This window comes from Scyliorhinus torazame, chromosome 9 (genome assembly GCF_047496885.1).
Source record: "Scyliorhinus torazame isolate Kashiwa2021f chromosome 9, sScyTor2.1, whole genome shotgun sequence".
In the NCBI taxonomy this organism is placed as follows: domain Eukaryota; kingdom Metazoa; phylum Chordata; class Chondrichthyes; order Carcharhiniformes; family Scyliorhinidae; genus Scyliorhinus; species Scyliorhinus torazame.
In genome coordinates this window covers 248985333-249008358 of record NC_092715.1, presented here as the reverse complement: position 1 = coordinate 249008358, position 23026 = coordinate 248985333, and the positions used below count along the sequence as shown (strand labels likewise).

General features: G+C 51.5%; 1 protein-coding gene across 1 annotated transcript in view; it reads left to right on the top strand.

Moving 5' to 3' along the window:
- Positions 1–23026, top strand: part of chrna8 (cholinergic receptor, nicotinic, alpha 8) — a 488191-nt gene that overhangs the window by 339248 nt on the left and 125917 nt on the right. Inside the window, exon 9 of the mRNA XM_072517257.1 lies at positions 16395–16504. Coding sequence (XP_072373358.1) covers positions 16395–16504 — 110 coding nt within the window. The remainder of the gene's footprint in view (positions 1–16394; positions 16505–23026) is intronic.

The window sequence follows — 23026 nt, the reverse complement described above, 5'->3', positions numbered from 1 at the left end:
TTTTGAAGTGGCCAGCAGCTGTCAATCAAAACAGGGTAGCTTACAAACAATAGTAGAGGGGCTCACGAGCAATGGACCAATCCCCTTGACCCCTCTCGGGGTCTATTGCGCGAGGACTGTGCTTGTCAATACTTGCACCAAAGCCCGCCCAGTGGAATTCCCGCTGGGGTCGTCGGAGCATACATCATGGATCATAGAATTTACAGCGCAGAAGGAGGCCATTTGGCCCATCGAGTCAGCACCGGCCCTTGGAAAGAGCACCTAATTTATGCCCACACCCTATCCCCGTAACCCACTACCCCACCGAACCTTTTTGGTCATGAAGGGCAATTTAGCATGGCCAATCCACCTAACCTGCACATCTTTAGACTCTGGGAGGAAACCGGAGCACATGAAGGAAACCCACGCACACACAGGGAGAATGTGCAGACTCTGCAAAGACAGTGACCCAAGCCGGGAATCTAATCTGGGACACTGGAGCTGTGAAGCAACTGTGCTAACCACTGTGCTACCGTGCTGCCTAACGGAGGGGGATGAAGATTCGGTCTTCCAGCCCATTAATTGCATTCAAATGAATGGATATGTTGCTGCCAGCAAGGGGTGATACGTTTGCTATCACCGGCGGGATGGACCAGAGACTGGGGACGGGTCTGCCCCATGGCGCTGATCCCATTTTTGAGCTGACACGGCATTCGCCACCCGATTGGGATTCCCTATCTTAGCGGCGGGGGAGCGGAAAATTTTGGCCGTACCTGTGACGTGAAGGTACTGCTCACATTCTTGGCTGAATGGTCTTTATCAAACCGAATATATTCATTAGTACTGCATTGCATTTATGCTCAGCTAAGATGGTGCAGAAGTTTCCTTTCGAGTCCGCACCGCCTAGACTTGCAATTCTGAACACCAGCAGTGTGTCCATTACCTCCCATGCAGCTAATGAAATGAAGGACAGATAGATTGGTGGAAGGATATGTGGCTTATTTATAATGAATTTCAACCATAAGTCACTCAACAGACTTCATCTTCAATGAAGCGACATACAGAGAATAAGATGGTAATGAATAGCAGTAGTGTAGATCTGAACATATTTAATATTCCAAATTTAATACATGATTTGCGTTGTTGCTGAGGGCTGGATTTTCTGAAAGCAGACAAGAAATGGCCAGGACAGGATGTACATTTGCTGCTCCCGAGTCGCTTTGACCTTCCTTCAGCCTCCAGCGGGTATGCAGCATCAGAATTGAAGGCAGACCAACTACATTTAGGGGGAAGATAGTAAAGTAGTGGCTATGTCACTGGGATATTAATCCAGGGGCCCAGGATAATGATTTGGGGAAACGTGTCCATATCCCATCGTGGCATTTGGTGGAATTTAAATTCAATCTGTAAAATCTGGAATATAAAGCTCACCTCAGTAACATTGACCACAAAACTAGCATCGATTGTGGTAAAAAGACATCTGGTTCGCTCATCTCTTTTGTGTGTGACTCCAAACCCCACAGCGATGTTGTTGACTCTTAATTGCTCTCTGAAATGACCCAGCCAGCCATTCGGTTCCAACGCAATCGTGAATGGGCAACAAATGCTGACCTTGCCAATGGCAGCCGCATCCAATCAGATTTTCTTTTAATTAATAGGGTGTGAAATGTATGAGAAAAGAGCGCCTTTTTTTATTGGACATCTCAAACTGAGTCGCAGCCTCCGAGAGGTGAATGACTGGAGCTTTCATGGAGGAAGAAGGGTCTAGCATTCCAATTAATGCATTAAAGGTATTGCTGCTGCTCCCACAAGGTCGTGGGAACTTCGAGGCCATTCTATCTTTAGCTACCGCCATTACTTTTCATGGGTCTCTGAGGTTGATTTTACTAATGATGGTAACTGGGAAAATTGGCCCCATCACATAAATGAAAATGTGGGATGGAATTTTCACAAATACCAATAAAGGCTAACAGCGGGCAGGAAAACCCGGCGTGGAAGCCGTCAACACCAACTGCGCCCTTCCCTGTCGTATCATTCGGGACAAAGAGAAGAAAAAAAGGGTAGGTCCCACGATGTCACCCAGGCGCGACGGATTCTGATTGAGCCCAGCCAGTCAGGAACTTGGGATTTTCAAAGTTCGGGATGCCATTTTTAAAGGCCACCCCATGGCATAACTATTCACTTGGAAACCTTCCTGCCGACATGGCCCCTGACACTGCCATAGATAACAGGAGCGGGAGTGGACCATTCGGCCCCTCCAGCTTACACTGTCATGCAATGTGCTCCTGGCTGATCCTCTATCTCAACGCCATAACCCGCTCTCTGTCCATGCCCCTTGACATCTTTAGTGTCTAGACATCTATTTCTTTCTTAAATACATTCAGAGATCTGGGGCGAGATTCTCCGACCCCCCGCCAGGTCGGAGAATCGCCAGGGGCTGGCGTAAATCCCACCCCCGCCGGTTACCGAAGTCTCCGGCACCGGAGACTTCGGTAACCGGCGGGAATCGCGCCGCGCCGGTTGGCGGGCCCCCCCGCGCGATTCTCCGGCCCGGATGGGCCGAAGTCCCACCGCTAAAATGCCTGCCCCGCCGGCGTAGATTAAACCACCTACCTTACCAGCGGGACAAGGCGGTGCGGGCGGGCTCCAGGGTCCTGGGGGGGGGACGCGGGGTGATCTGGCCCCGGGGGGTGCCCCCACGGTGGCCTGGCCCGCGATTGGGGCCCACCGATTCGCGGGCGGGCCTGTGCCGTGGGGGAACACTTTCCCTTCCGCCTCCACCACAGTCTCCACCATAGCGGAGGCAGAAGAGACTCCCTCCACTGCGCATGCGCGGGAATGCCGTCAGCGGCCGCTGACGCTCCCGCACATGCGCCGCCGGGAGATGTCATTTTTGCACCAGCTGGCGGGGCACCAAAGGCCTTTTCCGCCTGCTGGCGGGGCGGAAATTCGTCCGGCGCCGTCCTAGCCCCTTAAGGTTGGGTCTCGGCCCCCAAAGATGCGGAGCATTCCGCAGCTTTGGGGCGGCGCGATGCCCGATTGATTTGCGCCGTTTTGGGTGCCAGTCGGCGGACATCGCGCCGTTTCTAGAGAATTTCGCCCCTGGCCTCCACAACCTTCTGTGGTAGAGAATACCACAAGTTCACCACCTTCTGAGTGTAGAAATTTCTCCTCATCTTAGTCCTAAATGACCTGTCCTATTTCCGGAGACTGTTACCCCTTGTTCTAATCACCCAGCTAGGGAAAGCATCATCCCTGCATCCAGTCTGTCCAGCTCTGTCAGAATTTCATACGTTTCAATGCGATCGCCTCTCAGTCTTCCAGACTTCAGTAAATATAATGATAATCAATCCATTTTCTCCTCATACAACAACCTTGCCATCTCAGGAATCAGTCTGGTAAACTTTGGATACACTCCCTCTATGGCCAGTTCATAATTTCTTTGATATGGTGACCGAAACTGTACACAATACCCCAGATGTGGTCTCACCAAGGCCCGGAACAGCTGCAGTAAGATATCCTTGCTCCTGTACTCAAACGTGTCGCGGCAATGAAGGAATGTTGCCATCCTGTTTGGAATGAGGGTGGGGATATGGGATTAGTCTCTCCGTCCACCAGGCTCACAAACTACCTGATTTGGGGAGATATTGGGGAAGAAAATCCAGCCAGAATAATCTACAATTGGCCTCGGTACTTGGGCTGATGACAAATAAAACAGGGTGCTTGGGAAAAGATGATAATCCCAGTGTTCATGGATGTTGGGATCAGACTGGCTGTGATGGTCTTACCCCCACTCCACTGCCTCTCAGTTAAAGTCTGCCAATAACCTCTGACCCTGTGAGAGGGCTCCCCACCTGTTGCCTCTATTAGGAAATTTAGTATATGACAATTAAAATAACAATGGTTGTTATATTATTCTTTGGTAATATATTGTTACTCTTTGCTTCGTAATCCAGAATGGGTTGATGGTGTGATCATAAAGAAACCACTAATCTCTAATTTAAAGCAAAACTGATTTACTGAATAACTATTAAATAATATTCAGTTTGCACACTACACAGAACTATAACTATTAATAAAGTAATCTATGTTTAAGTAATAACTAATTAACTACAGGTGCTGCTTCTATTTAATCCTAACTATCCTGTGATCTATCTCTCTCTTCTGCTAACAATCAACTGATTACCCAAGATTCCTTGAGTTCTTATATTTTTACTGGGAACTAGTGTTTGTATTACACTGAGATGTAGGGCGGGATTCTCTGAAATGGAGGCAGAGTGTCCACGCCGTCATGAACGCCGTTGCGTTTCATGACGGCGTGAAACGGGCACGGGCACTACCGATTGTGGCCCCCACAGGAGGCCAGCATGGCACTGGAGCGGTTCATGCCGCTGCAGCCTCCCTTCCCGGCGCCAACTGGGCGCCGCGCCAACCCGCGCAGGTGATCGCGGGCCAGACCCCATCGGAGGCTCCCCCCCCCCACCTGGTGAAGGAGCCCCCCCCCCACAGGCCGCCCCCGACCCTGCGCGCAGCGCTCCCACCGGCTGCGAGCAGGTGCGGACGGCGGCAGCGGGACTCTGCCGTTTCCACTCGACCCATCAAGGCTGGAGAATCGGCGGCCGGGCCGCGGATGGCAGCCGGGCCGCGGACAGCGGCCCGCGACCGGCGCTGTGCCAAACGCACCGCCGCAAATGGCGCCGATTCTCCGCTCCTCGGAGTATTGCGTGCCGGCGGCGTGGCGCGGTTGCGCCGATTCACCGGCCCGAAGCGGGGCTCGGAGAATCCCGCCCGTAATAATTAACCCTTTACTTGTCTACATGTAAACATATCATTACAAAGGGTTAAAGCGATATCTGTAATTTCTTTTGCTATCCTCTTCCATCAAGGGGCGGCATGGTAGAGAATGGTTAGAATTGCTGCCTCACAGTGCCAGGGTTTAATTCCAGCCTTTAGTGACTGTCTGTGTGGAGTTTGCACGTTCTCCCCATGTCTGCATTTCCTCCCGGTGCTCCGGTGGATTGGCCATGATAAATTGCCTCTTAGTGTCCATAAATGTGTAGGTTGAGCGGGGTTACGGTGATAGGGGAGTGGGCCATGATAGAGTACTCTCTCAGAGGGTCGGTGCAGACTTGATGGGCTGAATGGCCTCATTCTGCACTGTAAGGATTCTGTGATTCTATGAACACCATTAGACAAGACTTGCGTAGTTCAATTTATACTTTTTAAATTATCCAGCCCCTATAATCTTCAGCCCAACCAAAATCTGCTTTCCATTAGTTCCCTCTAATTTCTTTTCACTCTGCACAACCTGTTTGTTGTACTCACTCTGTCCCTTTAAGATTGCTGCATGGTCACACATCTTAAAGGGAACACTACTTGCGCACGGATTATTTGCTCTCTGAGTGGCACCATCTTGATTGCGACCTGCCCGCTGATCCAAGCACCTCAGAGGGGATGTTGCCCCTAGCCTAACCTGCTCACCATCTCCCCTCTCCTTCATAGTCTGCAACGACTTCACAAATTCCAAATGTTCTTCCCTGTTTCTAAACTACACACACCCCCATGGTCCCCTGCACCTCCCAGTCTCTCCGTTCCCATGATTCCAGTCTCTTCTGCAATCACCCCTTCATCTTTCACCCTACTTTTGGTAGTTGTGTTTTCAGCTGCCTAGACACCACAGTCTGTAATGTATTCAGACTCTCCACCTTCCTCTCGTCCTTTAAGGCCTTCCTCAAAGCACAGCTCTTTGATTGAGTTTTTGATCAGCCGCCATCATTATTCCTATCTCAAGAGCTGCATATATGTTCCCCGAAGCCTCTTCAAATTGCCTTGGGCTATTTTCTAAAGTAAATACTCTAGACTGATAAAAAGTTGCCTTTGTTGGAAGTTGTTTTTATTTATGGACAAAACACAGAGGCCGGGATTCTCCAGCCATTCGCTGGTGTTGGGATTCTTTGGTCCGGCCGGCAGCACATCCCGCCTGCTGGTTTCCCAGCGGCATGGGGTCGCTTCAATGGGAAATCTTATTGGCAGTGGCGAGCAGATGGTCCCGCTACCAGCGAACGGCGCGCTGCCTCACGCTGCCGAGAAACACACGGCTGGGAGGCCGTAAAATCACGCCCAGAGTCACGGAATCATTATAGCGCAGAAGGAGACCATTCATTCACGGCATGTGGGCATCACATAAGGGTCAACCACATTGCTGTGAGTCTGGGTGTGGAGTCACATGGAGGCCAGACCAGGTAAGGATGGCATTAGTGAACCAGATGAATCTTTACAACAAGGGTCATCTCTTTGCCCGCCATCTCTCTGGAAAGCAATGCCGTCAATTCCATTTGCCCACTCTTTTCCTGCATGTTTATTTTCCCGAAGTGCCTATCCAAGTTCCTCAATGAAAACACTGATTCGATCTGCTTCCACTACTTTCCAAGGCAGCGAATTCCAGGTTATTACCATTTGCAGCGTAAATAAAGTTCTTCCTCACATTTTTCCCGCATCTCTTGCTTAAAATCTTGAATATGTGTCTCATCGTCGTTTTGCGATCAGCTATTGGCAACAGCTTTCATTTGTCAAACTTACCTAAACCCATCATAATCATGCACATCTCTATCAAATCTCCCCTCAACTGCCTTTGCCCCAAGGAGAACAAATCCCAGACTCTCCACCTAAAATCTTCCTTCTGACGAATCTCCTCTGCACCCTCTCAGGGGCCCATGCTGGAAGCTGGGCTTACGTAGGGTAACACAGCTATAAACACTGGCCTCTGCGCCAGTAAGTTATATTGCACTTTGATTGAACTGTACACAGCAACTACCTGAGGGCTTGACAATAAAAATTCAGGACATGGGAAATATTCCCCTGGATGTTCAATTCCCAAATGCCATGTGTATTTCAAAACACAAAGCACAAAATTACTGCAAATGTATTTTGCATCAAGAAGTAAACTATTTCATCCGTGAGCCTTTCCATCCGCACATGCTCTTCTTTGTTCATGAATTTTTGAACTTCTCCATCAGGGCTAATCAACAGGAAGCTTCATGTTTAATTTGACTGCACTGTGGGGGCTTTGAAGTTGATGACAAGGGTTGGGGGATTGGGTGCAGGCTACAGACGGGTTAAAAATGAACCTTCCGTAGTGACTGCGTTGAAAGGGAAGCAATGAATACTGTAGCTCACCTACAAAGGCCTCAGATTTGGTGGCAGTGAAACTGAATGCAGATGGAAGAGAGATGTGCGATCGGGCTGCATAAATGGATACCGACTTCATTTCCCCCAGCTCCAGGCCCTAACACTTAAGCAGGCGAAGAAATTAAGTAAGAGGTACTCAAGGCCTCTCCATCAATATGTGTCTTGGGAATATTTCTTCATGAGATACCTTTCCTTAATTATTCCAGTTCTCCCCAATGCTAACTAAACAGAACATTTTGATTTAAAAGTCCCGCAGTTTCCATGGCAATGGGCTATTGAGGTCTCTGTGAATTTCTTACAAGGAATTTATTTGAAGTGGTCGCATCTCCACAAAACGCATTTGGCAAATTCATTTTTTTAATGATTGGCAGGCACGTTGGTGATGCTGTGGTTTACGCTATAATGTACTCTCTTCAAATCAGTTAGATAGTTGCTGTGCCATGCCACACATGCCGTAGGCTGGTGTTGCTCCTCTGTCGACACCAAAATCGGTCTGCAAACCCTGTTGGAATAGGCCCTAACAGCAAAGTGACACCGGCAACTAATACCCATCACAATGATGATGTTAGCTGATCCTAAACATCCTGTGCTGCCATCAAAATGATGGCGGCATGGTAGCACAGTGGTTAGCACTGTTGCTTCACAGCTCCAGCATCCCAGGTTCAATTCCCGGCTTGCGTCACTGTCTGTGCGGAGTCTGTACGTTCTCCCCGTGTCTGCATGGGTTACCTCCGGTTTCCTCCCACAGTCCAAAGATGTACAGATTAGGTGGATTGGCCGTACTAAATTTCCCTTAGTATCCAAAAAGGTTAGGTGGGGTTACTGGGTTGCGGGAATGGGGTGGAGGTCTGGGCTTCAGTGGGGTGCTCTTTCCAAGGGTCGGTGCAGATTCGATGGGCGGAATGGCCTCCCTCAACAATGTAAATTCTATTATTCTATGTATAATATTGGGTTGAATTTTCACAACCCTTTGAAGATAGGCTGGGAGGTCGGAGGACTGGCAATATAGCTGGGAAAGCATCAGGAGGGGACGCTGATATCTCCCTGATATCATGGCATATTGAGAACTGTTATTTATTCACCCTTTTTTATATATCCCAAATGTCATAATAATGCAGAGGTGATTCCACTTACAACGGGTTTATTTACAGTACTTTAAAATACCTCAGATTTCACAAGATTTTCTGCACACATGGCCTCAGCTCAGAGCCTCAGGTTTTTCCAGAATATTCTTAGCACTCTAGCTCCACGCACAGACTTAAGCAATCGAGCACAATATACATCGACCTGTCAGCAGAATAATACAATCAAACACAGATCAATCAAACCGTTGAACTCTTGGTGAGTTTGTCAGTGCATCTTGTAGATGGTACACTTGGCTGCCACTGTTCATCAGTGGTGGAGGGTTTGAATGTTTGTGGAATTGAGAGCAATCAAGGAGGTTGCTTTGTCCTATGTACTGTCAAGCTTCTTGAGTGTTGTTGGAGCTGCACTCATCCATTACATTCCTGACATGCCTTGTGGATGATGGACAGGCTTTTGGGGGGGTGGGGGTGGGGGGTGGCTGGTCAGGAGGTGAGTTACTCGCTGCAGGAATACTAGCCTTTGCCTGCCTTGGTAGTATTAATATGGCTAGTCCAGTTCAGTCTCTGATCAATGGTAATCCCCAAGATGTTGATTGTGGGGATTCGGTGATGGTAATGCCATTGAATGTCAAGGGGCAGTGATTAAATTCTCTCTTGTTGGGGATATTCTTTGCCTGGCACTTGCGTGGCGCGAATGTAACTTGCCACTTGTCAGCCCAAACCTGGATATTGTACAGGTCTTGCTGTCCATTTTACGTGCTTTCCAAATATACAATGCAGGGTTGAAGACACGAGACCCACTTTTCCTCTTTGTCAACTTAGAATCATAGAATCACTACAGTGCAGAAGGAGGCCATTCCGCCCATCGAGTCTGCACCAACCCTCTGAAAGAGCCTCCACACCTCTACCCTATCCCCAGAACCCAGTAACCCCACCAAACCTTTGGACACTAAGAGGCAATTTAACATGACCAATCCATCTAACCTGCACATCTTTGGACTGTGGGAAGAAACCGGAGCACCCGGAGGAAACCCACGCAGACACGGGGAGAATGTGCAGATTCTGCACAGACAGTGACCCAGCTGGGAATCAAACCTGGGACCCTGGCAATGTGAAGCAACAGTGCTAGCCACTGTGCTACCATGCCACCTTAAACTTGTTTTAATATTCTCATACTTTTGTTGAATAATCAGTTGTTGTGATGTTGTATAATAATTAACATTTTTAAGAGGAAGTAAGAATAAACTATCCCTAGTTATTAGTCTGCGTTGTATTTTGTTTTATCTCGGTTTGTTTTTGTTCTCTAAAAGCTCAACAGAAAGCTTTAATAAAAAACATGAGGGCCGGGATTTCTCTGTGCTGCAATCGCACTCGGCACGGGGGCGGAGAATGGGGTTTCAGACCTGCGATCGGGTCCGACGCCTTCGCGCACTTCTCTGGGGACTGGAGAATCGCCGCCAATCGCGCACGCGTGGCCGACGCGGCGCCGGTCGGGGGCCACTGAAAGAAGCCCTCGCAGCCATCCGACGCCGCTAACTGGCCGAGGTCCCACCGTCCTGGTTCACTCATGGTTCCACCTGGCAGGCACTCGGAGCGGCAGCTGCGGACTCAGTCCAGGGCCGCCCTGGTAGGGGGTGGGGGATCCGTCACCGGGGGAGGGCGGGCCTCCAGGACGGCCAGGCTCGCGGTCGGGGCCACCGATTGGGGGGGGCGCCAGCGACCTAGCGGGGGGGCGGCCTATATTGTTGGGCCGGCCCACTCTGTGGGGCCGCCGCCGCATCAGCTGCCGCGCATGCGCGGTCCCACGGCCGGAATTGCAGGGCCCCGTATCGGCAGCCGGAGCTGCGAGGAATACTCTGGGGCCCTGCTAGCCCCCTTCAAAATGGAAAATCACTCTGGACTTTCTCCAGGAAAGTCCAGAGTGATTCGCGCCCGTTTTCCCGCAGGCGTGGGGACAGAGCCCCATTTTCAGAGAATTCCGCCCGAGATATGTGAGAGAGTCTGATTAGATCCACAGATGTTCAGCTGCTCATGATTGACCTTAAAACAACCAGGAATTTTCGAAAATCATCTGATAAAATATCATATAATGGATAGCCCCAAACCAGGCCACCCATCCCTATAGATCTATGCTGTTTACGTTCCACACAAAGCTCTTCCTGCTCTGCTTCATCCAACTCTCCCAGCATATCTTTCTAACCCTTTCCTTCCCATGTGTTTACCGAGCTTCCCCTTAAATTAATCTATGCTGTTTGTCTCGACTCTTCCTTGTGGTTTTGGTTTCCACATTCTAATCGCTCTCTGGGTGTAGAAAATTAATATCAGGTTTATCAATAATTAACATCCCTTCTTACATTTAAAACTCAAAGCAGTGCGGTTATTGTAATTCACCTTCACGCCCCGAGGGCGTCTTTCATGAGGTTTAATTCAGGTCAAGGACAGAGATTTGAGTGTGTGGGACCTGTGCAACCAATGTATAAAGGGACAGCATGAGGCACAAAACCAATTGGAGGAAAGAGGCATTGGGGGAAAGAGGCATGGGGGAAAGAGGCATGGGGGAAAGAGGCATGGGGGAAAGAGGCATGGGGAAAGAGGCATGGGGAAAGAGGCATGGGGAAAGATGCATGAGGAAAGAGGCATGAGGAAAGAGGCATGGGGAAAGAGGCATGAGGAAAGAGGCATGAGGAAAGAGGCATGAGGAAAGAGGCATGGGGGAAAGAGGCATGGGGAAAGAGGCATGGGGAAAAAAAAATGGGGAAAGAGGCATGGGGAAAGAGGCATGGGGGAAAGAGGCATGGGGGAAAGAGGCATGGGGAAAGAGGCATGGGGAAAGATGCATGAGGAAAGAGGCATGAGGAAAGAGGCATGGGGGAAAGAGGCATGAGGAAAGAGGCATGGGGAAAGAGGCATGGGGAAAGAGGCATGGGGGAAAGAGGCATGGGGGAAAGAGGCATGGGGGAAAGAGGCATGAGGAAAGAGGCATGGGGAAAGAGGCATGAGGAAAGAGGCATGGGGAAAGAGGCATGGGGGAAAGAGGCATGGGGGAAAGGGGCATGAGGAAAGAGGCATGGGGAAAGAGGCATGAGGAAAGAGGCATGGGGAAAGAGGCATGAGGAAAGAGGCATGGGGAAAGAGGCATGAGGAAAGAGGCATGGGGGAAAGAGGCATGAGGAAAGAGGCATGGGGAAAGAGGCATGGGGAAAGAGGCATGAGGAAAGAGGCATGGGGGAAGAGGCATGGGGAAAGATGCATGAGGAAAGAGGCATGAGGAAAGAGGCATGGGGGAAAGAGGCATGAGGAAAGAGGCATGGGGAAAGAGGCATGGGGAAAGAGGCATGGGGGAAAGAGGCATGGGGGAAAGAGGCATGGGGGAAAGAGGCATGAGGAAAGAGGCATGGGGAAAGAGGCATGAGGAAAGAGGCATGGGGAAAGAGGCATGGGGGAAAGAGGCATGGGGGAAAGGGGCATGAGGAAAGAGGCATGGGGAAAGAGGCATGAGGAAAGAGGCATGGGGAAAGAGGCATGAGGAAAGAGGCATGGGGAAAGAGGCATGAGGAAAGAGGCATGGGGGAAAGAGGCATGAGGAAAGAGGCATGGGGAAAGAGGCATGGGGAAAGAGGCATGAGGAAAGAGGCATGGGGGAAAGAGGCATGAGGAAAGAGGCATGGGGAAAGAGGCATGAGGAAAGAGGCATGGGGAAAGAGGCATGGGGAAAGAGGCATGAGGAAAGAGGCATGGGGAAAGAGGCATGAGGAAAGAGGCATGAGGAAAGAGGCATGGGGAAAGAGGCATGAGGAAAGAGGCATGGGGGAAAGGGGCATGGGGAAAGAGGCATGAGGAAAGAGGCATGAGGAAAGAGGCATGGGGAAAGAGGCATGGGGAAAAAGGCATGGGGAAAGGGGCATGAGGAAAGAGGCATGGGGGAATGAGGCATGAGGAAAGAGGCATGAGGAAAGAGGCTTGGGGAAAGAGGCATCGGGAAAGAGGCATGGGGAAAGAGGCATGGGGAAAGAGGCATGAGGAAAGAGGCATGGGGAAAGGGGCATGAGGAAAGGGGCATGGGGGAAAGAGGCATGGGGAAAGAGGCATGAGGACAGGCATGGGGAAAAGAGGAATGGGGAAAGAGGCATGAGGAAAGAGGCATGGGGGAAAGAGGCATGGGGGAAAGAGGCATGAGGAAAGAGGCATGGGGGAAAGAGGCATGGGGGAAAGAGGCATTGGGGGAAGAGGCATGGGGAAAGGCATGGGGGAAAGAGGCATGGGGAAAGAGTCATGGGGGAAAGAGGCATGGGGGAAAGAGGCATGGGGGAAAGAGGCATCGGGGGAAGAGGCATGGGGAAAGGCATGGGGGAAAGAGGCATGGGGAAAGAGTCATGGGGGAAAGAGGCATGGGGGAAAGAGGCATGGGGGAAAGAGGCATGGGGAAAGAGGCATGGGGAAAGAGGCATGAGGAAAGAGGCATGGGGGAAAGAGGCATGGGAGAAAGAGGCTTGTGGAAAGAGGCATTGGAGGAAAGGCATGGGGGAATGAGGCATGGGGGAAAGAGGCATGAGGAAAGAGGCATGGGGGAAAGAGGCATGGGGGAAAGAGGCATGGGGAAAGAGGCATGGGGAAAGAGGCATGGGGGAAAGAGGCATGGGGGAAAGAGGCATGGGGAAAGAGGCATGGGGGAAAGAGGCATGGGGAAAGAGGCATGAGGAAAGAGGCATGGGGAAAGAGGCATGGGGGAAAGAGGCATGGGGAAAGAGGCATGGGGGAAAGAGGCATGGGGGAAAGAGGCATGGGGAAAGAGGCATGGGGAAAGAGGCATGGGGGAAAGAGGCATGGGGGAAAGAGGCATGGGGAAAGAGGCATGGGGGAAAGAGGCATGGGGAAAGAGGCATGAGGAAAGAGGCATGGGGAAAGAGGCATGGGGGAAAATGGCATGGGGGAAAGAGGCATGAGGAAAGAGGCATGGGGAAAGAGGCATGGGGGAAAGAGGCATGGGGAAAGAGGCATGAGGAAAGAGGCATGGGGAAAGAGGCATGGGGGAAAGAGGCATGGGGGAAAGAGGCATGGGAGAAAGAGGCTTGGGGAAAGAGGCATTGGAGGAAAGGCATGGGGGAAAGAGGCATGGGGGAAAGAGGCATGAGGAAAGAGGCATGGGGAAAGAGGCATGGGGGAAAGAGGCATGGGGAATGAGGATTGGGGGAAAGAGGCATGGGGGAAAGAGGCATGGGGGAAAGAGGCATGGGGAATGAGGATTGGGGGAAAGAGGCATTGGGGGAAAGTGGAGATAGGTGAATGTTCTGAAGCACACCGGCAGTGCTTGTAGTGAATTCTAAGTCAGAGGAACATAGGAATGTCTGGAAGAAAATAAGAGCCAAGGTCCTTCTGGTTCAGCTGTCACCATCCTAGTCGTCGCACATTACATCAATAATGGAGTTGTTGGCTAATAATGGCAAAAGTCTACAACATACCCAAGCATGAAGTGTGGAAGACCCTCATATTGGAACGTTCCGGGACCATTCAGGGCAGCACGGTAGCACAGTGGGTAGCACTGTTGCTTCACACCTCCAGGATCCCAGGTTCAATTCCTGACTTGGGTCACTGTCTGTGCAGAGTCTGCACGTTCTCCCCGTGTCTGCGTGGGTCTCCTCCGGGTGCTCCGGTTTCCTCCCACAAGTCCTGAAAGACGTGCTGTTAGGTGAATTGGACATTCTGAATTCTCCCTCTGTGTACCCGAACAGGCGCCGGAATGTGGCGACTGGGGGCTTTTCACAGTAACTTCATTGCAGAGTTAATGTAAGCCTACTTGTGACAATAAAGATTATTTACTTATTTATTTATTTAATCATAGGCCCAGTGTCACTTGCTCCAAACATGCCATATTTAACCTGTGGTATACGATGAATTAGTCAAATACCATGTTCTAAAATACTATTTTCTTTAAAAAAAAACTAATTTGTATTTCAATTAATCGATCGGACCTTATGATCATGAAGAGGGGTGGCACAGTGGTTAGTACTGCTGCCTCACGGCGCTGAGGGCCCAGGTTCGATCCCAGCCCCGGCTCACTGACCGTGTGGAGTTTGCACATTCTCCCTGTGTCTGTGTGGGTCTCACCCCCACAACCCAAAGATGTGCAGGGCATGTGGATCTGCCATGCTAAATTACCCCGTAATTGGAAAAATACATTTTAAAATGATCATGAAGGAGGAACGGCAACGCTGGAAAGGGCCAGGTTGGATTTGATTCAATTTATTATTGTCACATGTATTACTATACAGTAAAAAGGATTGTTTCTTGCATGCTGTACAAACAGTACATACCATACATAGGGAAGGAAGGAGAGACTGCAGAATATAATGTTACAGTTGTAGCAAGGTGTAGCGAAAAGATCAACTTATTACGCCTAAAGATCGCTAAATCTGTAAGTAATTGAATAAGAACATTGGGCGTCATTCTCCGATCCCCCACCGGGTTGGAGAATCGCCGGGGGCTGCCGTGAATCCCGCCCCCGCCGGTTGCCGAAGTCTCCGGCACCGGATATTCGGCGGGGGCGGGAATCGGGCCGCGCCAGTTGGCGCCCCCCCCCCCCCCCCGCTCGATTCTCTGGCCAGATGGGCCGAAGTCCCGCCGATAAATTGCCTGTCCCGCCGGCGTGGATTAAACCACCTTTTGAACGGCGGGACCAGGCGGCGTGGGCGGGCTCCGGGGTCCTTGGGGGGGGTGCGGGGCGATCTGGCCCCGGGGGGTGCCCCCACGGTGGCCTGGCCCGCGATCGGGGCCCACCGATCCGCGGGCGGGTCTGTGCCGTGGGGGCACTCTTTCCCTTCCACCCCCGCCACAGTCTCCACCATGGCGGAGGCGGAATAGACTCCCTCCACTGCGCATGCGTGGGAAACTGTCAGCGGCCGCTGACGCTCCCGCGCATGCGCCGCCCAGGGATGTCATTTCCGCGCAAGCTGGCGGGGCAACAAAGGCCGTTTCCGCCAGCTGGCGGGGCGGAATTTCCTCCGGCGTCGGCCTAGCCCCTCAATGTTGGGGCTCGGCCCCCAAAGATGCGGAGCGTTCCAAACCTTTGGGGCGGCGCGATGCCCGTCTGATTGGTGCCATTTTGGGCGCCGGTCGGCGGACATCGCGCCGTTTCGGGAGAATTTCACCCATTGTTTTAGAGTTTAAAAGAGTTAGAATGACTCCCGTCTGTTGTGGGCTATCGCTTCCTAAAAAGTAAAATTTTTGAGACGGGGAGTGGGTTGGGGCTCCCTGAAAGGGGATGCCATTTTATGGTTTCCTCTTCCCTCTCCCTAAAAAAAAATAAAAATAAAAATTTTTTAAAAAAAGAGTTGGAATGAGGTTTTAGAAGCATAGAATGAGAGTAAAAGATTGAGGGTATGCTGGGCACAGCTTGCAAGAAGTTGCCGCACTCCGGCGCCCGTTAGGGTGATCGGTTAACGTTCTGACTTATGTCATTTTTTCCCTAACTTTGCTGTGAAAGCACCTTTTCTATTACCACATGGTCCACAGGTTTTGAAAACGATGAGAACGCACACCTTTTACTCACTAATAACATTCTGAATCAGAATTGTGAGGCAGTATGAACATAAGACCGAGGAGCAGGAGTAGGCCATCTGGCCCCTCGAGCCTGCTCCACCATTCAGTAAGATCATGGCTAATCTTTTTGTGGACTCAGCTCCACTAACCCGCCCGCTCACCGTAATCTTTTCTTCCTTTGCTGCTCTAAAATCTATCTAGTGGCACTAAGCCACTAAGTCACACTGCCTGGGGCATCCTCGCTTTAGTTTACAGCCTATGGTGAGCTAACAGACGGCATGGTAATACAATTGATGTCCAGATCCCAGGGCGGAGGATGGGAATAGAATCTGCTGGAATCACACTTTGATCTCGGCCTTGTGGCTGCCCTTTAAGCAATGTGCCTGCGTGCATCCAGTGAGGACAAGATTGGGCCCAGCTACAAAGTCCTTCAAGTTGAATGGCCCAGTGTAACTTACCGCCTCCATTTACACACAATGCCAGTGCATTGAGAAACCAAGGGGTTGGTGAAGTATGTGCAGGCAAAGCCTCAGGACAAGGCAAGAAGTAGAGGGATTTTGAATTGAGCCCAGTGGCACACTGACAAAATGTTTCTTGTTGTTCCAGCTCGGTACTTCGCAAGTACAATGTTCATCGTGGGCTTGTCTGTGGTCGTCACCGTTCTGGTGCTTCAATTTCATCACCATGATCCCCATGCGGGAAAAATGCCCAAGTGGGTAAGTCATCAGCAACGCCATGCAAAACAATCCGCTCGTAATGGCCGTATATACCAAACCGTGTCAGCCTCCCCTTTCCTTGTTTGGTGAATAACTGACTCGTACAAATCGTAAAAGGCTGAAGTTCAGTGCGCAGGGTTATGCAGGGCAGCATGGTAGCACAGTGGTTAGCACAATTGCTTCACAGCTCCAGGGTTCCAGGTTCGATTCCCGGCTTGGGTCACTGTCTGTGCGGAGACTGCACGTTCTCCCCGTGTGTGCGTGGGTTTCCTCCGGGTGCTCCGGTTTCCTCCCACAGTCCAAAGATGTGCAGGTTAAGTGGACTGGCCATGCCCATAGTGTCCAAAATTGCTCTTAGTGTTGGGTGGGGTTACTGGGTTATGGGGATAGAGTGGAGGTGTGGGCTTGGGTAGGGTGCTCTTTCCAAGAGCCGGTGCAGACTCGATGGGCCGAATGGCCTCCTTCTGCACTATAAATTCTATGATTCTATGGATTACGTCATTGCAACTGATAATCCATCCCCACACCCAATAGATTATCCATTTCTTCCATTTGTACCAAAATCATAAATCCATCCTTTATACATTCTTGAAACATTTTTTTGAAAAAGGCTATAATATTTTTGCTATAAGTGTCTGGGTTTTTTTTCTCCCATTGAGAAGAGAAATGTGGCAGTTCTCGTGACCCAAACCCGGGACCCTGGCCGTGGTTAGCACTGTTGTTTCACCGCGCCTGGGTTTGGGTCACTGTCTGTGCGGAGTCTGCACGTTTTCCCTGTGTCTGTGTGGGTTTCCTCCGGGTGCTCCGGTTTCCTCCCACAAGTCCCGAAAGACATGCATGTTAGGTGAATTGAACATTTTGAATTCTCCCTCTGTGTACCCGAACAGGTGCCGGAATGTGTCGACTTGGGAGTTTTCACAGTAACTTCATTGCAGTGTTAATGCAACCGACTTGTGACACTAATAAAGAATATTATTATTATAGTATTTAAAATATAAACAAAGCTATCTAAGTCCACAGCACGCACAGAATAAGTTATGCTCTGCTGTCCTAACTCAACAAAATAGATATTTGGGCATAAACGTTTACTCACCTCCAGCAGATTGCAGCTCCCTCTGAGGATGTACCACAAGCCTTATACTTTATTTTTAGGTAGATGAAGTAACCGGGAAAACACACTCACCATGTGCGTGCAGCAATTACGCACCAATATTCAGTACTTAATCTCTAAATTACACAAATCCCTTGGGCCTACGGAGAAACAATTCTATCTGACTGGACTGAACCAAGAATCCGTGTTTCTGACACAACTGACTTGAGCCTTGTGGGGTTCCTTGTGTTACTTATTTCAGGATGGTTGGCGTAATGTTCACAAAGACCACAGTACAACTTTTAACTTAAACAAAGCTTTGATTTTATTTTCACTACTGAACTGGGATTTGACACTTAGTCCTTAAGAATACACAGCTGATCAATAACTACACTCATCTACTGCTAATCTCACAACTGGTATAAACCATAATCTAACCTGACTCACACTATCTGCTCTTATGACCTTCACTGGCTATCTCCTGCATACACTCCTCCCCTAAGGTCTAGCATCGCTGCCTTATATAATTGTATCTACAGCTCCCGCTAGTGGCTACTCTCAACACTACGTTAACCCTTGCAGTGCTGATAGTTATGATAATACCACAAGCCTGACAAACTCTTTTGTCAAATGCCTGAATTATCGGGTTTCCAGTCGGTAAAGTTCATGCACAAAGACGGCATTCGCTATCTATCTGTCTGCTACTAATGTGCAAAGGAATGAAGCATATGCTCCTTGCATAAGCTTTGATCAGAGGATAATGGAGCCAGATTTTCCCTACCCTGCTTGTGCAGAGCTGAGGTGGAATGTGAAAATTTAAAAAAGGGGGCATTTGCATAATCGGCAACTGGGAATTCCATTTACATTGTGATCCTGCTCCATAAACAAATAGCAGCTCTCGGTGTACCAGAAGGAACATTTATAGCCTTCTAGAATTTAATTCCACAGTTTAAGAGGTGTCGTTCACTTGGTAGTGCGATAGTGATAAGCAGCACATGGAAATGGAGGTCATTCTCTCAAAGAGATTAATTCTGAAAAAACAGATTCACCTCAGGTTCACCTTCGCCATCGTAGTGTTTGAAACCATCTCTTACGTTGATTCAGAACACCAGTTGTTGAATTTTAATCACGTTCTCCACATCCTGCTACATACAACGCCCGTCCTCTGAAGGAGTGAATGTCATCAACATTTCTCCATTGTTTTGGGGAAAAAGGTGGATATCAACATAGGTACTTTACTTATGATTTTATAAAGAAGATTATAAGTACATCTAGTTTCAATATCGTAAGAAGAAGATTAACTTTCTTACGGAAGATGGAAGCTTGAATATAAGTGTCATTGTCCCAGGTTGGCCCTGAATCCACAGCTTGAGGATATGCCGGTTATACATATCATCTTCTTCATAACTCAATAACTACTCCTTTTTTAAGGAGGTGTCCCGATACGATGCCGCGGGCGCATTCTCCATCTTTTTGTTCAACCCAGCTTCATTTATTCCAGGCTCCGTTCAATATTTTTTCTCAATTTCCAGAAACCCTGCCTATAGGATGCTGCTCTTTTGCACGTGGCAACCGAGGCAACAGGTCCAGTTAACCAAGGGGTCGCCAAGAAGCACGGGTCTTGCAGGGTGAAGGGAACAATGACTGAGGATAGCTTAAAAGAAGTGGTTGGCAATGATAGGAGTCGGAGAAGATTGATCAGAGCAAATCAGAGATCTCATGAACACGAAAGCATTAAGCCTCCAATATCCCTTTTTATTGATTTGGGTCATTCACTGTCAACCTCGGGGCATTTTTTAAAAGTCAGAATTAAGCAACCGTTACATATGCACACAGCCCCTGCACAGTCTGGAATGAATACTTTTGATGTGACATGTTGCAAGGAGGCCGTTATGAAAGGATATTGCAGTAAAAGGGGACTTACTTACAAAATAGGTAAGTTCAAAATCAAGTGAGGGACTGACTGGGTGAGGGAGTGAGGGACTGACTGGGTGAGGGAGTGAGGGACTGACTGGGTGTGGGAGTGAGGGACTGACTGGGTGTGGGAGTGAGGGACTGACTGGGTGTGGGAGTGAGGGACTGACTGGGTGTGGGAGTGAGGGACTGACTGGGTGAGGGAGTGAGGGACTGACTGGGTGTGGGAGTGAGGGACTGACTGGGTGAGGGAGTGAGGGACTGACTGGGTGTGGGAGTGAGGGACTGACTGGGTGAGGGACTGACTGGGTGAGGGAGTGAGGGACTGACTGGGTGAGGGAGTGAGGGACTGACTGGGTGAGGGAGTGAGGGACTGACTGGGTGTGGGAGTGAGGGACTGACTGGGTGTGGGAGTGAGGGACTGACTGGGTGAGGGAGTGAGGGACTGACTGGGTGTGGGAGTGAGGGACTGACTGGGTGAGGGACTGACTGGGTGTGGGAGTGAGGGACTGACTGGGTGTGGGAGTGAGGGACTGACTGGGTGAGGGACTGACTGGGTGTGGGAGTGAGGGACTGACTGGGTGAGGGACTGACTGGGTGTGGGAGTGAGGGACTGACTGGGTGTGGGAGTGAGGGACTGACTGGGTGAGGGAGTGAGGGACTGACTGGGTGTGGGAGTGAGGGACTGACTGGGTGTGGGAGTGAGGGACTGACTGGGTGAGGGAGTGAGGGACTGACTGGGTGAGGGAGTGAGGGACTGACTGGGTGAGGGACTGACTGGGTGTGGGAGTGAGGGACTGACTGGGTGTGGGAGTGAGGGACTGACTGGGTGAGGGAGTGAGGGACTGACTGGGTGTGGGAGTGAGGGACTGACTGGGTGTGGGAGTGAGGGACTGACTGGGTGTGGGAGTGAGGGACTGACTGGGTGAGGGAGTGAGGGACTGACTGGGTGTGGGATTGACTGGGTGAGGGAGTGAGGGACTGACTGGGTGAGGGAGTGAGGGACTGACTGGGTGAGGGAGTGAGGGACTGACTGGGTGTGGGAGTGAGGGACTGACTGGGTGTGGGATTGACTGGGTGAGGGAGTGAGGGACTGACTGGGTGAGGGACTGACTGGGTGAGGGAGTGAGGGACTGACTGGGTGAGGGAGTGAGGGACTGACTGGGTGAGGGAGTGAGGGACTGACTGGGTGAGGGAGTGAGGGACTGACTGGGTGTGGGAGTGAGGGACTGACTGGGTGTGGGAGTGAGGGACTGACTGGGTGAGGGAGTGAGGGACTGACTGGGTGTGGGAGTGAGGGACTGACTGGGTGAGGGAGTGAGGGACTGACTGGGTGTGGGAGTGAGGGACTGACTGGGTGAGGGAGTGAGGGATTGACTGGGTGAGGGAGTGAGGGACTGACTGGGTGAGGGAGTGAGGGACTGACTGGGTGTGGGAGTGAGGGACTGACTGGGTGTGGGAGTGAGGGACTGACTGGGTGAGGGACTGACTGGGTGAGGGAGTGAGGGACTGACTGGGTGAGGGACTGACTGGGTGAGGGAGTGAGGGACTGACTGGGTGTGGGAGTGACGGACTGACTGGGTGAGGGAGTGAGGGACTGACTGGGTGAGGGAGTGAGGGATTGACTGGGTGAGGGAGTGAGGGACTGACTGGGTGAGGGACTGACTGGGTGAGGGAGTGAGGGACTGACTGGGTGTGGGAGTGAGGGACTGACTGGGTGTGGGAGTGAGGGACTGACTGGGTGAGGGAGTGAGGGATTGACTGGGTGAGGGAGTGAGGGACTGACTGGGTGAGGGAGTGAGGGACTGACTGGGTGTGGGAGTGAGGGACTGACTGGGTGTGGGAGTGAGGGACTGACTGGGTGTGGGAGTGAGGGACTGACTGGGTGAGGGAGTGAGGGACTGACTGGGTGTGGGAGTGAGGGACTGACTGGGTGTGGGAGTGACGGACTGACTGGGTGAGGGAGTGAGGGACTGACTGGGTGAGGGACTGACTGGGTGAGGGAGTGAGGGATTGACTGGGTGAGGGAGTGAGGGACTGACTGGGTGTGGGAGTGACGGACTGACTGGGTGAGGGAGTGAGGGACTGACTGGGTGAGGGAGTGAGGGACTGACTGGGTGTGGGAGTGAGGGACTGACTGGGTGTGGGAGTGAGGGACTGACAGGGTGTGGGAGTGACGGACTGACTGGGTGTGGGAGTGACGGACTGACTGGGTGAGGGAGTGAGGGACTGACTGGGTGAGGGACTGACTGGGTGAGGGAGTGAGGGATTGACTGGGTGAGGGAGTGAGGGACTGACTGGGTGAGGGAGTGAGGGACTGACTGGGTGAGGGAGTGAGGGATTGACTGGGTGAGGGAGTGAGGGACTGACTGGGTGAGGGAGTGAGGGACTGACTGGGTGAGGGACTGACTGGGTGAGGGAGTGAGGGATTGACTGGGTGAGGGAGTGAGGGACTGACTGGGTGAGGGAGTGAGGGACTGACTGGGTGAGGGAGTGAGGGATTGACTGGGTGAGGGAGTGAGGGACTGACTGGGTGAGGGAGTGAGGGACTGACTGGGTGAGGGAGTGAGGGACTGACTGGGTGAGGGAGTGAGGGATTGACTGGGTGAGGGAGTGAGGGATTGACTGGGTGAGGGAGTGAGGGACTGACTGGGTGAGGGAGTGAGGGACTGACTGGGTGAGGGAGTGAGGGACTGACTGGGTGAGGGAGTGAGGGACTGACTGGGTGAGGGACTGACTGGGTGTGGGAGTGAGGGACTGACTGGGTGAGGGAGTGAGGGACTGACTGGGTGTGGGAGTGAGGGACTGACTGGGTGAGGGAGTGAGGGACTGACTGGGTGAGGGAGTGAGGGACTGACTGGGTGAGGGAGTGAGGGACTGACTGGGTGAGGGAGTGAGGGACTGACTGGGTGAGGGACTGACTGGGTGAGGGAGTGAGGGACTGACTGGGTGAGGGACAGACTGGGTGAGGGAGTGAGGGACTGACTGGGTGTGGGATTGACTGGGTGTGGGAGTGAGGGACTGACTGGGTGAGGGAGTGAGGGACTGACTGGGTGAGGGACTGACTGGGTGAGGGAGTGAGGGACTGACTGGGTGTGGGAGTGAGGGACTGACTGGGTGTGGGAGTGAGGGACTGACTGGGTGAGGGAGTGAGGGACTGACTGGGTGAGGGAGTGAGGGACTGACTGGGTGTGGGAGTGAGGGACTGACTGGGTGTGGGAGTGAGGGACTGACTGGGTGTGGGAGTGAGGGACTGACTGGGTGTGGGAGTGAGGGACTGACTGGGTGAGGGAGTGAGGGACTGACTGGGTGTGGGAGTGAGGGACTGACTGGGTGAGGGAGTGAGGGACTGACTGGGTGAGGGAGTGAGGGACTGACTGGGTGTGGGAGTGAGGGACTGACTGGGTGTGGGAGTGAGGGACTGACTGGGTGAGGGAGTGAGGGACTGACTGGGTGAGGGAGTGAGGGACTGACTGGGTGTGGGAGTGAGGGACTGACTGGGTGTGGGAGTGAGGGAC